The sequence below is a fragment of the Atta cephalotes genome (assembly GCF_000143395.1).
Source record: "Atta cephalotes unplaced genomic scaffold scaffold00010, whole genome shotgun sequence".
Classification (NCBI taxonomy): domain Eukaryota; kingdom Metazoa; phylum Arthropoda; class Insecta; order Hymenoptera; family Formicidae; genus Atta; species Atta cephalotes.
The window spans coordinates 921,621-937,985 of NW_012130074.1; the positions used below are offsets into that span (position 1 = coordinate 921,621).

At 32.4% G+C, this 16,365-nt stretch overlaps 2 protein-coding genes across 2 annotated transcripts in view; one reads left to right on the forward strand and one right to left on the reverse strand.

The window, feature by feature from the left end:
* The window catches only part of LOC105627848 (1-acyl-sn-glycerol-3-phosphate acyltransferase alpha-like), a 97,044-nt gene that overhangs the window by 49,606 nt on the left and 31,073 nt on the right, over positions 1-16,365 (reverse strand). The gene's annotated exons all lie outside the window — the stretch shown is intronic.
* On the forward strand, positions 3,245-4,082 carry LOC105627678 (probable small nuclear ribonucleoprotein G). Its single transcript, XM_012208957.1, has 4 exons — positions 3,245-3,276; positions 3,394-3,416; positions 3,782-3,906; positions 4,032-4,082. The coding sequence occupies exons 1-4, from the start codon at positions 3,245-3,247 to the stop codon at positions 4,080-4,082; spliced, it is 231 nt and encodes a 76-aa protein (XP_012064347.1).

Genomic DNA, 16,365 nt, shown 5'->3' on the forward strand with positions numbered 1-16,365 from the left:
AAGTAACGTACTATTTACTTAACGTACGTACTATAAGTACTACTACTTCGTCGTTCGTTTCGTTCTACTTTACGTTTACTTACTACGTCACTCTCTCGTCTCTCCTCCCCCTCCCCTCCTCTCTCTCTCTCTCTCTCTCTCTCTCTCTTCAACGCTCGAATATATATTTATCTCATTTTAAAATTTTAAGGGATTTCAAACAACGCGAGCAGACATATCTTGAAGCAGACTTGAAAAAACTTCTTAAGAAAAAGGAATTATTTTAAATGTACTTCTTCGTGAGAGAGAACATTGGAATACGTTCTTTATATATTTACAGATTTATATATTACAGAAAATAAGCTGGTCCACCTAGAGAATACAGGATATAGACGAGCGAGAAACTTACTAATAATTAAGCAAAGTTGTTGTGTCTGTATGAAAAAATATCTACGGACAAAAAACATTCGCGAGTCGTTCTGTCACGACTCGCTGTGCCAATCCGTTCCATCTTAAAATTTTGCACATATTTAATATAAATGTAAAGACTCCTCACTACAGATAGTGAGTTGCGTAAACGAAGTTTTTGAAAACCTCGTTAAAAAAGTATGCATCCTGTACTTAATGTTTCAATCGTTAAAAAAAGTTAATGCGAGAACACGTAACGTTTACGAGAGAACAGTCCAGAGATTGCTGCGATGGCGAAGAATGTTGTCGGATGCTGGATCCAGTTGTATACCTTCATCGACAATTTTATAAACATTACATATAATAGCTCTCGATATGTCATTTTTCGAAGTGCGTGTATTGAGACATTTATATCATGGCATTCCACATGAAATTAGCCAATTAATTCGAATCGATGTGCTAGTATCTTTGTATTGTAGATTCGCGGAGCTTCTTTGCGCTTCGCTATAATAGAAAATCGATAGACAAGTTCTTCCTTTGTTGTTAGTTGAATTATAATAGTGCTTCTTCATGATGTTCATATACTTCCAAAATGATTTTTAATTGTGAATTGAAAGTCTTTGAAGAACTAAATCGAATTAAATCAATGTAGCGAACGTTCGCTTCGATGTCCGTTTTTCAGTTTATTGATTAATAAGATTTAGAAAGATGGGAAGAGCGGACAACGTTATTTAGCGATTTAAATGTAAGATGGAGTTTACGAAGCTTTCATTTTTATCGCTTTCATGTACGTTGTTAAACTCTGATGTATACGTTGTTGGACACGCATATGATATATCGATAAAATATTATAATTCTAAATGTCACACCGTGATATAATACATTATGATATAATACATTATGTAGACCAAAGAAATTATAAGAAACGCCACAAAGATCTTCCCGGTTTCACATTTCTTTTGGAATGTTTAAATGTTACCAATTTTTTTTTACAACATCGAGAAGAAATTATATATTTATTCCTTTCCAAAGATAATGAAATGCTTTTAATATCGAAATACAATCTCTATTAAAAACCTTAAATGACATATGTCTCATTTTTCGTATATAATTCTATTTACATTGCACGAAAAATCCATTCATCGTCAATCCAGAAAAAATTTTCCTTGGAATTTTTCTAAGCTCAATCTTGATGTCAGCCTCTTCTCTTAAATGTTCTTTTATTTTTCATTAACGAGAACTGTCGAGGGTTCATTATCTGCGTGGCCATCATTTCTGAGATGTATGAGGGGAAGTATCGTTTCTTGCGATCGAAGTGACGTTGATGTTGTACTTTTATAAACACATGCGTACTTGTATTTTATACCGATAGTGTCTCGTATCACGGCGCGATAACGGAGATGTATCCGACGAAACGAGAACACGCACATATCGTGCGTTGTGATGTTCGGGATCGCGCAATTGTGACACGTAAGAAAACGCAGAGACGCTTCATCGACAATTATCTCGAAGAGCGACACGCTCATTTCATGTTGTACCAATGTTGTAGAAAAGGAAATAAAGTTACGATCCCATAAATCGTATGGACAGAGATATTGCCTTCTGTGTTTTTCAATACCTTTATAAGCACTGAACAACGTTATTTTTTTCCTTTGCTAGAATTATGATATTCCTTATCTTTGACTGGAATATTTTCTATGAAAATATTCTAGTTCAAGGTAAGTAAATGATACAGTTTTAACAGTTTCTATTAACTCATATTTTTGCATCAATACAAATATTGTAATATTTAAGAAAAACATTATTATTTTGAAAAATGTTTAAAAATAATAATATATGTGCTACATTTCGAAAAGATTATAGTTTATTATGCATTCATACTTGGACTCATAACGTCATTATATATATACAATATAATTTTTATTTCCAATTTTTTCTTTTCACTTCTACTAATATCAAACGCCAATTACATTTATGTATTCTTATAATAAACTATAAGTTGCGTATTATCTTCTAGAAATACTAAAATAGTTACTAATTAAAAAATAATAATGTAACGAAACAATATTATTATATTATTTTACATATCAGATTTTTTGGATGCGTTTCATTTAACATTTGCAACGTTTGCGAGTATCATTTCGTCTTTCTTGACAATTGTCATTGAATATTAAACAAGATGATACATTGCGAACTTTAAGCGGAACATATCCTTTAGCGATTTCTCTTTGTTTTTACTGATATTTCTTTCGTTTGTTTTTAATCTTTTAAAAATTTCTATAATTTCTTTATAATTTTTAATTTTTCAAAAAATTTTATATAATATAGGAATTAAAATATAGTCTCTATAAAACCTTTATAAATTCAATATTAATACAGCGATCATATAATTAAATGCGACTCCTCTGCTGACATAGATAGGCCGCGATCCGATAGATAGGACGCTCACAACGCTTAAAATCATTTTATACTTGTTGTTTGTCAAATGTTAAAGAACATTAACAAAAACAAATGATGCTCATGAGCGTTGTCAACATAAATCGGATCACGGCCATAGTGAGAGCATGCAAGCCGGACAAAACTGTCACCTTGCTCGCGAGCGATTGAATGTGATGGGTTGGATATATAAGTAATAACCAATCATATTCATTTGCTCGGCAAGCAGACTAGTCGCTTTGTCGACTTAAACGCGCCCAGTGGCATCTACCGGCTGGCATAGTTTGGCATATAGTTTAGTATCACCGGTTAAACATAATCAACGAAGTCATTGCCGGTTATTACACACAATTTTTCATAATTTTTGTGAATATCTATCAGTGTACTCAGGTATTGGAAGGTTCTGTTACTATAATTAAAAATGAGTAAAGCACATCCACCAGAGCTTAAGAAGTGAAGTATATTTTTTTCATAAGCCGATGCGATCTCGCTATCGGTATTGTTATTCTTCACATTTTTTTTGTTTCATTATATTATATTTCCATATTAATGTTTCTGTACTTTTTTCAGATATATGGATAAAAGATTATCCCGTAAGTAACAATGCAAATATGTACTCTAAGTCAAAGTTATATTTCTAAGAGAAAGATTGAGATTATTTGAAAAATAAATCTTACTGAAAGGTTAAGTTTGTTATAGTCTTATAGAATATTAAAAGATTTCTTTGGTGAAAAATAACTTCTTACATAAAGAAATATTTTCTGAATATTTTTTGTATTTTATAGAATAAACATGAATTTTGTTTTTGTAACATAAAATATTTGTAAGAAGACTAATTGCGAGCATATACAATTAAAATCATTTTGTAGTTTTATTATAAGACATGCAAGAAGTACTTTAGTATATGTAGAAAGTAATATAAATTCTTTATTTTAATTTTACTCAAAATATCTTGCAGTAAAATTGAATGGTGGCCGGCGTGTTGTTGGAATATTGAGAGGTTTTGATCCATTTATGAACATGGTCATAGATGAAAGTATAGAAGAATGCAAGGACGGTACTAAAAACAATATAGGAATGGTGGTAAGTTTTGTTGTGATTTTATATTTATTTTTATGAAAGCTGATTATATATATAAAATAGAATATTTTTGTATTATTATTTATCAGTATTTATTATTAGTATTTATCAATATTCTATATTTGTAGGTAATTCGTGGCAACAGCGTCATAATGTTAGAAGCTTTGGATCGAATATAATACATATTTTATTAGAACTTATGTCTATCTTATCTGTATCTTAAATAATTATATTTTTAAATAAATAATCGATTTTTTTGAGATATAATCAAGATGTTGGCAATATTGGTCTCTTTGATAATTCAAATAATGAATTTTTTTATGTATTGTAAATGATTTCTTCGATGGCATTATAGCTCTTATTGAGTCTTGATCTTCTTAAAATAAACCGTTTTAATATGAACTTTAGTTTTTGTCTAATTTTATTATAGTTGCAATTTTTATGGTATCAAAATGTTTTAGTATCCAATTTATACTCTGGAAGATGAAGTTTTGTTTTTAAAATTTATTGTGTTTAGCTTTTAATCTGAAAGATGAGACAATATTACAATTTATTCACGGATTATCTTAGGATTAAATTGTTTGGGATACTTTGTTTCTATTATAGTGGAATATTTTCCTAATCAAATTTCGTGTCATATATATGCAGTATCATTTATAGCTCTAGGAATCAAAGTATGTAAAATTGGTCGATAAAAATAAGAGATAGAACATGAAGACGATTTATATCTATTTCTATTTAACTATTCATAATATATTATAAAAAGAAAAGGATATTGGCCATCTTTACACTTCTTTTATTTTTATTGATCATATTTGATATATGAATGGCACATATTCTTTTTATGTCTTTGCTAGAAAATATCATTCAAATCTCTTTTGTTTGACAAACGATTCTAGTAAACTGTAGGAAGTTATTTAGCATCCTTATCCATCCTATCATAAACGGTTTGAAGGAAAAATGACTTACACTTGATATACAAACACGAATGCTTTATTAACAATTTTTTATTACAAATGTAGAAGTGAAGATACACGAATTGTATATACTAATTTGATTTTTATTATACTTGTCAATACATTGAGAAAATAAATAAACTTATTTTATTGATCCTGACACAATTACAGTAAATATATCATCACAAATATAATTAATTAATTTAATTCTTCACAAAGTATATGATATTTTTTTCATAATCTTTATCAATCCTCTTCATATTATATTTTCTACTACATTGTAGTTTTTTATATGATAAAATTTATATTTTTTGTATCCTAGAAAACAATATTTCTATTTGAATAAAATAGATATCAATATACTAAAACCTAAAAAATAATTACATATCAGTCAGACCAAAAACGTATGTATTTCGTACATCATTTTGTTACATTAAATTTACAATTGTAAAGTAATCTTTATAAACAAACATGTCATTATATTAAAATACATAATTTAATATATTTCCTAACTTGAGATTTACTCAAAAACCATCTATTATAACGATAACAGACATGCGTTTCAAGCTATCTATACAGTGCAAACATATATTTAAAGAATTGATATTAAAGAAAAATTTAGAAAATAAATGCGGAATATATGTTTCAAAACAGATTTTATTTCTGTAGACAATTATCTACAAGTCTATAATAAAAGCATGACTATATTAAAAGAAATGTTTGATTTACAAGGCACTTAATATTTCATTGATTTTTCGCGTTCAGGAACATTACTTCCTATCCTCAACAAGTGATAGATGTTCTCGTAATAAAATATTTTATGACAATTGTATGATAATTATACCATCCTTTTATATTTCAGCAACAAGACAAAGCACAGCAGATCTTAAATATTTCACGATGTATGCATAATTTACATACAAACTTAAATTTATTATTTAAAATATTTCAAGTTATTTTTTTGTACTGTTTTGCTCTTATAGTAAATTGTTCTATAAAATAAAAAAAGATTTCACACATACACACACACACACACGCACGCACGCACGCACGCACGCACGCACGCACGCACGCACACACACACACACACACACACACACACACACACACATACACACACACACACCGTATACGTATACGCACTAACACGTAGTGAATTAGAACTCGCCTACCTACTACGTTTGAACATCAAGAAAATCTGGAAATAATCCACGAAATCAAAACAATACTTAACACGGTGATCAAAACCATGAGAAAAAATACAAGAATTACTGTATAAGGGATATCAAGGCTTTAACCACACACAAGTTTATTGTCGGACAGAGTCGCGGTGTCAAATATGCCGGGAAACATTTCATTAAAAACTGCAACATCAGCAGAAAACTCCTAAATGCATAAATTGCAGAGAATCGCATCTGGTAAATTATAGAGGATGTGAAATACTTTCAAAAAAGGCGTAATCAAACCATGAAACTGCAAAAGCAGAAAAAGCAGCTACCAAGCAAGGAAAAACCAAGCAATGAAGAAATAAAACGTGAAATGAAAAAGAAATTGACTACCCCAAGTACAAAAACTTTTGCATAAGTGGCAATGGTTGATAATAAATAAGGATGCTGACAGTTAAAAATCAGAAACACTTGCACTCATTCTTCATAAATTGGATGAGTAAATTGCTACAAATAAAATGTTATTTGACAGGCTTAATAAGTTGGAAAATATCATTAAAAAAAGCAATGCTAATAAGAAAAAAATGTTGTTTTAGGATCGCAGCATGGAATGCCAATAGATTTCTACATATAATAAAATAAATGAGTTGGATATATTTGTTCGGACTGAGAAAATAGATATATGTTTAATATCTGAGATTTAATCTGAGATTTATCTCACGAAACAATCTCTTATTAAAAAAATATATGGATATAAAATTTATCACATCATCCATCCTTCTATTTAATACAACAAGAGAGATGGAACTAATTAAAGATTCAATACATAGAAAATACAAAAATTGAGCTTGAGACAATGCATATCTCTAGCGTTTGTATTCAAATAAAAAACATGGAATTAAATGTCTCAGCGACCTATTGCCTTCCACGCTATAAGCTGCAGGAAAGTGATTAATTGGATCTGTTTAAGACACTAAACCGCAATTTTATTATTGGTGGAGATTTTAATATACATACTGAAATATACATACTGGAGATCAAGACCAATTGAACGCCGATTTTTCACATGTGAAATGCTGCTTGCCAGGCATAAATGAAAGGGTTTTTTGCATCGTATAGTCACTGGTGAAAATGGATCCACTACGATAACCCAAAAAAGAGGAAATCATGGGGACCACCTGGCCATGCTTCAACATCGACAGCCAAGCCGAATATTCATGGAAAAAAACTCATGTTATGTATTTGATGGGATCAGCTTGGTGGCGTGTATTATGAGTTGCTCAAACCGAACGAGATCATTACTGGGGCTCTCTACTGAACACAATTGATGAAATTGAGCCGAGCATTCAAGGAAAAACGCGCTCACTACTACTCCAGGCATGACAAAATTATTCTTCTGCATGATAATGCTCGATCACATATTGCGGCGCCGATCAAAACCTACTTAGAAACACTCAAATGGGAAGTTCTACCCCACCCGCCGTATTCTCCAGACATTGCTCCTTCCGATTACCACTTGTTCCGATCGATGACGCATGGCCTGTCTGAGCAGCACTTCACATCATATGAAGATATCAAAAATTGTATCGATGATTGGATTAGCCTCAAAAAATGAAGTGTTCTTCCGACGTGGTATCCACACGCTATCAGAAAGATGGGAAAAAATAGTGGCTAGCGATGACCATTACTTTGAATAAAACATTATGTATCGTTCTTTCACAATGAATATTAATTTTTTATAAAATTAATTTTTATAAATTATTATTTAATTTTACTTAATTTTTGATAAAAAACAGCGGAAACTTATTTATACTCCTAATAGTTCTTCTTTCCGAAATGCAGCTTCTCTTGACCATTCCATATTGTAAATCCCATCTCATTAACCCTAGTTCGTAGCCGTTCCCTCTTTCCCTCTCCAGTTAATTCGAAGCTTCTTCTCTTGTCTGCTATATAATAATTAGTTTTTATGAGATAGGATATTGGCCTATCGTTAACTTCTATCCTGGAGGACCCTTCTGTCAAGGTTATCATGTCTTAGTTGAGAGATTTCGGTTTTATGGTGCCAACACACTCGCCTTCACACACCTATTCTACTATAGGGATAGAATTTGCTAGTATCATCGACCAGTGCTGACTTAGGCATTGCTTGGTAGCAGTATTCATTCGGCCTAGGTACTGCCCATTTACTAGCTATTCATCCTTCTCCTTTATCCAGGCTTGGGATATGCGTTTACATGCGTAAAATGTATCACACGCGCCGGAATTTGTAAGCAAAATGCCAATCCTAAAAGAAGTACCGCCTAGACTAACCAGCCACAAAACTAATTGGGCTTCAAATCGGAACTAGAAAATCGCATTGAATTGCAAGTACCAATAAAAACTACTGACCAAGTAGAAAAGGAAGCTGAACTATTAATAACATACAATAAGCGGCATGGACAACATATCTCTGAGAAATGAATTGAGGAGTTATAGTAATGTCAGTTACCCACTTAAAATTAGACAATGTAAAAAGAAAAGCATAAAAAAAGTGGCAAGTAAATCCCCGCAGGAAAAATGATACTTAATCGATTGGGCAACTAGCTAAAAGAACTGTTTATTAAAGTAAAAAACCAAAGAATTAGCACATATCTACCTAGAAGGACTATCCGCAGATAAAAATACCGATTACTCGTTCTGGATGGCCAAGGGATTCAAAAGATCAAACATACAAGCACCTTCATCAGAAAGAATGATAATGGCTAGGCGAGAAGTGATAAAGATAAAGCGAAGATTTTCATGGATTCTCTTTGAAGAAACCTTCCAATCGTTTCCTAGGCAAATTACTGACAAAAATACGCTATAACCCCTATACGTAGGCAATGCAAAAATTAGTCCAGTAAAAAACGCTTAAAAGAACTTAAGTTATTCAGAGGCAACCTGAATGCAAAGAAGATTCCTAGCTATGATTTAATTACAGAGTAAGTACTTAAAGAAGATAAAGCTGTACTAAAAACTCTTACATCTTATCAACGCAGCCATCACATTGAAATATGTTCCTAGACAGTGAAAGGTATATATTAGGTGTAAAAAGAAATCCATTATTTTTGCATGAAATTGAATGGAAAAATAATGGATTTCTTTTTACTACACCTAATATATTATAATAATACACAAACCAAAAAAAATCCAAACAATAAAAAATCACATCGACCTATATCGTTATTGCCAATAATTTCAAAAATCTTTGATAAATTGTTGCTTAAGCGTTCCCGATCATTTAAGAGAAAATAATTAATTCCAAACCATCAATTTGGGTTTAGAAATAATCAATTTGGGTTAAGGTGATGATCCTCAGTAACTTCCAATAAGTTTTAGCCGTCGCCTCGTCCTTCATTAAAACGTTATTAATAAAAAAAGTTTAAGAAAAAACGTATACGATATCCCTTTTCTATCATATAAAAACACAGAAATTTTCTGCTTTAAAGTATATTTTACAACTTTCTGCGCGAAATTCCCACCTCACCTTCCCTCTTGAAGGCACACGACTTTCATATCTTCTTACATAATTTTTGTTCTTAAAGCAGAAAATTTTTTCCTGCTTTATTCTGCATATATGGTTTACGATACATAGTTTGGTTAGAGTTAGGTTATTAGATATCCATGAGTAATATAATAATCTAAGCCTAACCAAACCCGATACATGGTTTAATCAAGGTTAAGTTATTATTCCCATGAGTGTATAATAACTTTCTCCGAAATATTTACTCACATTTTCTGCTAAAGCAGTGAACTTGTGTTCGCGTGGAAAGTCGCGCGCCACTAAGCAATGAGAAAGATGGAATGCAGTAAATGGATATAGTTTAGAACAGTTTCTGATGTTATACATAAACGAAATAAGACGTTATTTTTTCAAATTTTTTTGGTTAATAACTTTTTAATGAAAGACGAGCGGCTAAAATTTGGAGATTGACAACATATGTCAAGGTCAATTGAGGGGAAGGGGGTCCCCTAATTTAAAGATTTACAAACATAAAAAGAGGCTCGAAAGAATCTATCAGTGAAGAATATAAAAAAGCCTATCAGAAGCCTACATCAATTGTTCAGATGCACAGAAAACTCTATATTTTCTTGTGAATGCAACAAAACGAATAAAATAAGCGTTTCGATTCGAATTCCTTCAATTCGGGTCCTTCAATATAAAATATAAATCGAAATTACATAAGTAATGCAAGTTCCAAGATGATGATTCCCGACAATTTAGCTCGTTCTTCTTTGTCCAAATGCCAAATTAGCTATGTAATGAATAACCCAATGATTATCAAAAATATTAATTTATACAATCATAATATAAAAACTTACATAAAATAAAACCGAAGTCATATACATTGTGTCAATAAGTAGAATTACATTGCTCATCAGAGTGTCAGATTTGCTATGTAGTCATTTAAGAGAAATATAAAAAACGAAAAATTAGAAAATTATTAAAATCATTTGTCTGAATTTTAATTTTATTAACTTGCATGTAAACGTTTCTCGCGACTCGATGTAAAAGTCTTGAGGTGTCAACAGTCGAAAATGAAATGAGAGTCAAAATAATAAAGTCATATAAGTTATTGAAATAAAAATAAGAACAAAGGAGGGAAGACAATTCCGTAAACAAATTCATAGTGGGTTTAAAGAACGTATTATTTTGTAAATTCAAACTCTATTTCTGTTGCTTTGGATCATTTTTGAAATTAGTCTTTTATTAAACATCCTTTCTTCGTCTAACATCTTGACATTTTTGCAATCAAAATCATGCTGACTAATTCTGTGTTCTGTTATTACGGAATGCTGTATAGTGTTCCAATTTCATGTGATTTCTATGTTTATTTATGCGTATCTTCAAATATCTACCTATTTGGTTCACATATAACACTTCACAATTCACAATCTCGACTATCAATTTTATATACAATGTATGAGATACTTGGGACGAACATTTTTATGACTCCTGATGAAATCTCTAAGATTATTAATCCCCTTATATGCTATGTGTATTAAAAAGTCTTTTTAAAAAAATTTTTTGATCTTTTTTGATAAAAGTAATATAAAAGGGATTATAAAAAACCTGTGATTAATTTTATATAGCATTATTGTCCATTGTCTATAGGTGTATTACACTGGTCATTCCATTGTTTAAATTTTGTTAATTTTAATTAGCAAGCATGTGCTGGTAAGACTGATATACGAGAACCCTCGTTAATTTCTTACGAGAGCAATTTATTTGTAAACTCACTAATTCGATATCAGGAAATATGGCGACGCAACTGTTAACTTCGCAAAGAATAGTGAGATTGGCGGAACAGTGCCGATAGTGAATGCGGAAATAGAAGCAGAGATAGGTCATCTCAGAGACACTATAGGAGAACGCGCGCGCGAAGCATCAATCCAAAGTAGATAAGAGGAAATATTAGATAGAATGATGGAAGCAATTACGGGATTGCAAGATAGAATGAGCAGATTGGAAATTGCAAATTACGATCGCGAAAACTTCTGACTAATGTACGATATCAGAGCGTTAAACAACACCTATGAACGGACGCTGGATGACGGGAAGCAAGAAATCGATCCGTGAGATATCTAAGATTAAAAGATGCACGGAGTTTTATATCGGAAATAAAGGACATTCACGTCAGAAGATGCAGGAATTCATAAGCACTAATACTTATGCGATGGAGAAAATCAACTTCGCGGAAAAATCAGCCTTATTAGAAGAAATATTAAACACAAAATTGAAAGGAAAACTTCTATTAGATTTCCAAATTAGAAGCATGGTAAACTTCGAACATTTATGGCGAGAAATAGAAATCAACTACTTAGGAAACGCGGAACACCTATAATTAGAATTTAACGCTTTAAAACAAAAGCCAAGCGAAAGCATTCATATCTATGAATGATGCGTACTTTAGTTATGGAGCTATACGAATCGTTGATCGAGAAACGAAAAAATACAAGCGAACAGAAGCGAGCCATTCTGGAAACAATTGAGAATCAAACGTTATTAAATTCGAACTGGGACTGCGCGAAGATATTAAATTAGTGGTATGATCACAAAAATATTCAAGCCTGCAAGAAGTTATCAATGCAGCAAGCGCAGAAGAACGCGTAAAAGGGCCTACCTCATGAGTAATAATGATCGCAATAAGTATGATCAAAGGCAAAATTCAAAAATTCGAGTGCACAGCAAATGCAGAAAAGTAGACTATTATGGATGAGACTGTCGGTCAAGCCATTACGCTAACAGATTCTTATTAACCTGAGCCGGTTAAATCAACCAATATAAATCGAGAAATTTTGCACATATTACAAGAAAACAGGGCATAAAAGAAATGAGTGCTGGTCGCTGAACAGACGATCCGAAGGACCAAACATGAAAAGACACCGACCGTAAGCCGAAGCGTGTAAACACTACAGAGATAAGACGAAATAAGCGACAAAGCGAAAGCGAAGAATCCTTGTATGCTAGCAGCGAAGAAGAAAAGGAGGAAAGGAGGATGCGAAAAAGGCAAACTGCGAGTGAGCATCAAATTACGCAAGTGACCGGAAATATACGAATACCGATCTTAGATTCGTGATATTATCAAAGAAATGAAGAAGAGTCGGATAAATCTACTATTGATACGGGAACGGATACGGGAACTATACTTACTTTAATTAAGGTAGGAAACCTGAAAGGCGAGACACTTATACGAGAAAAGCCAAAGAATAGCCCTCACCGGCATCAAGTAAAAACATCAAGTAAAAACAATCGGAAAAATAACAGTCACAGTGCGTTTAGGCGATAAGGAAATTCGACATACCATGCATATCGTGAAAGACGATTTCCCTGTCGATTATGAAGGAATCCTCAGAATGAATTTCCTGCAAAAGCACAAAATTAGAAGCGATCAGAAAAACTAGTTGCAAATTGACGGGATAACTTTGAAACTCCACCCATATAGAAAAATAACGCTGACCCTCCGCAGCGATAGTACGAGTGGTCACAGATAAGAACCATGTGGGAATAGTCAAATCGGAGGAAACTAGACCAGGAATATTTATCGGAAATTGCCTAGCACCCGACGAATATATATGTCCAATCAGCATGTTAAATACGGAAGGAAACATCGAATTACGCCACTCGTAACAATAGAAGAGTTACGGACAAGTAACCGAGAACACGTACACACACCACAAAAGATAACGAGAATGGCACACTAACATTACCGCGACACAAGCGTGTACAAAAGCAGATAAGAACCGAGCATTTAAACAAGGAAAAAAAGAAAACCATCGAGCAAATATGTGAGAACTTTAATGACATTTTTCACTTAGAAGGAGATATATTAACATATACAACAGCGGTAGCGCATGAAATCAGCGCACCGATAATGCACCCATAAATGTGCGACCTTATCGGTTGCTGGAAAAACAAGGTAGAAGTGAACCAATAAATAAAGAAGATGTTACAAAACGATATTATTAATCATAGCACGAGTCAGTGGAACGCGCTACTACTGATCGTTCCAAAAAAAAGCGACACTTCAAGAAAACCAAAACTTAGAATAGATTTTAGAAAGCTTAACGAATTAACAATAGGCGATTCATTTCCTCTACCAAATATAACTGACATTTTACACCAGTTAGGAAATGCCAAATATTTCTTTACACTGGATTTAGCTTCGAGATATCACCAAATTCCTATGAATAAGGAACACAAAAATAAAACTGCCTTCTCTACGGACATTATGAATTTAATCGAATGCCGAACGGCGGAGATTGATGCGCTGGAGGTTAAAATTAGAAGAGTATGATTACAAGATTATTCATAAGGCTGGTAAGGATAATACCAATACAGATGCTCTAAGTCAAAATCCGATCCAGAACGCGTACACAACACGTTTAGTCAAAAGAGAAGAAAGACAACAACAAGGAAGACAAGGAGATTACCACAAAGGAATATACGAAGAAAGAGAAACAACAAATACTATGTGAATATTATGATGCCCGCATGGGACATCAAAAAGTATCACGAACGATAAAGAAAATAAGATTGCTATTGACGTAGCATTATGAAGGATGTCGAAAACTATATTAGTAAATGCGAATTTTGTCAGAAAAATAAATAAAGTCAGAAGACGAAAATGCATCTCGTATTAACAGATACACCCGAAAAACCTTTCGAAAAGTGCACCCTTGATATAGGACTACTATCAATTACGAACGAAGGAAATAAATATATCTTGACTTTCCAAGGTAGCCTGAAATTCAGCAATACCAATCGAAAATCAAGAGGCGTCAACGATTGCTAAAGCATTTGTCACAAAAATAATAATGAAGCATACCCGAAAAGATCCTTACGGATCAAGGCACTAATTTCACGAGTGAATTATTTAAGAATGTGTAAACTTTTGAAGATTGAGAAGATACAGACAACAGCGTATCATCCCGAGAGTAACGGGGCGTTAGAGCGTTCACACTGAACTCTCGCGGAATATTTACGACATTATATAAACGACGAACAGAGACGAATGGCTACTCTACGCTATGTTCACCTATAATACTACCCCGCCACAGGATACATTCCATTCGAACTTATATACGGTCATCAAGTAACAATACTAACCGCTCTATCACAACTTCCGAAACTAACTTATGCATATGATGATTACGTACAAGAAGAGAAAGACTTCGCACAACAAGTCAGGTGGCGAAAGAGAACGTAAAACAAGCCAAAATTCAGGCCAAGAAACAAACGAGTTGCGGAAAAAAACTTTTCAAGTGGGCAATATGATTCTACTCTATGACGAAACGATAAGAAGAAGAAGAATCGAAATGGATAGGCTTATACAGTAATAGAAAAACATAACGATGTGAATTACATAATAAAAATGAGACGAAGACAAATACGCGTACACGCGAATCGAATGAAACTATTTATTGAGCATTAAGCGGATAATTATATAAAATAGAGCAAAAAATCGACAAATTAGTAGTAAGCATGATAATATAAGTTTAGAAACAATGGTTTAGAAACAATGAGGTACTGCTACTTTAATTCTAATTAATATCGTATGTATCATACTATAGTTAATAAGTGGAGACTAAGGCAGGAAAACGCAGAAATACAAAGGCGCAGCGACGACTCCATATTATATTAAACGATTGTAAGAAAAATTGTATATATGGGAAAAATTTTGTAAGATAATGGAGCGAGTTAAGGAAACTTGTATCCTCGTTTCCTTTTTCCATGGAGGGAGGGATGTCACGAATGCTAATTGCACAAGTGACAATTGCACCACGAACGTGCGATAAATATAAATATTATTATTAAATAAATTGCCGATTTATTAAATATATTCAAGTTTTAAATAATTAATATAAAATAATTAATATAAAAGAAGACTGAGTGAATATAAATTGTAAACTTAAGTTGCGAAAACTGTCTTCGCCCGATACGCAGAACATTGATGGGCCAACACGGAACGCTCAAGGATAACCCGAAAATTCTGAATAAGCGCGACCGCGGGCAGAATCAGAAATTTAGAAGAAACTCGTCGCATTACTTTGTCCGTCATTTAACGAATTTGTAACAGTACCTACCACAATGGAAAGTGCTAAGTGGAAGTTGTAATAAAATAATCACTGGTGTTACGTGTGAAACTAAATATATTCTATTCTAAAAAACTACAAAGCTGTCTATTATCATCTTCCGAAGTCCTATGTAGATCCACAAACCGTGCCGTGAAACACCGGAACAACAGTATTTTAATTATAAATGATGACAAAAAAAGAATTCCTTTAAACGACTATCTCCAATATTTTGGATACAAGGCATACTTATTTTTTTATCTTTAACTCAACATTATATAATATGTTCACTTACATGTTTTTATGATTATTTTAAAGATTCTAAATAGTTTATTTTTAAGTGAACTTTTTTCACATAAAATGTTTCAAATCTTTTTTATTTATTATTATAATGTTTAATTGTAGACTGATAAAGATAAAGTAACACGACGAAATGTCCTCACTTTATGTATTGTTGAAAATTAATCACTTTGTAAATCATAATCTATAATAATAAACTATAATAAAATTAAATTAGTTTTAATTTCAAATCTTAAAAGTAAATCATTTATTTACTTTTAATTAACCTTTCTTCTATTAGAGAGAGAGAGAGAGAGAGAGAGAGAGAGAGAGAGAGAGAGAGAGAGAGAGAGAGAGAGAGAGAGAGAGAGAGAGAGTAGAGTAGTAGTAGTAGTAGTAGTAGTAGTAGTAGTAGTAGTAGTAGTAGTAGTAGTAGTAGTAGTAGTAGTAGTAGTAGTAGTAGTAGT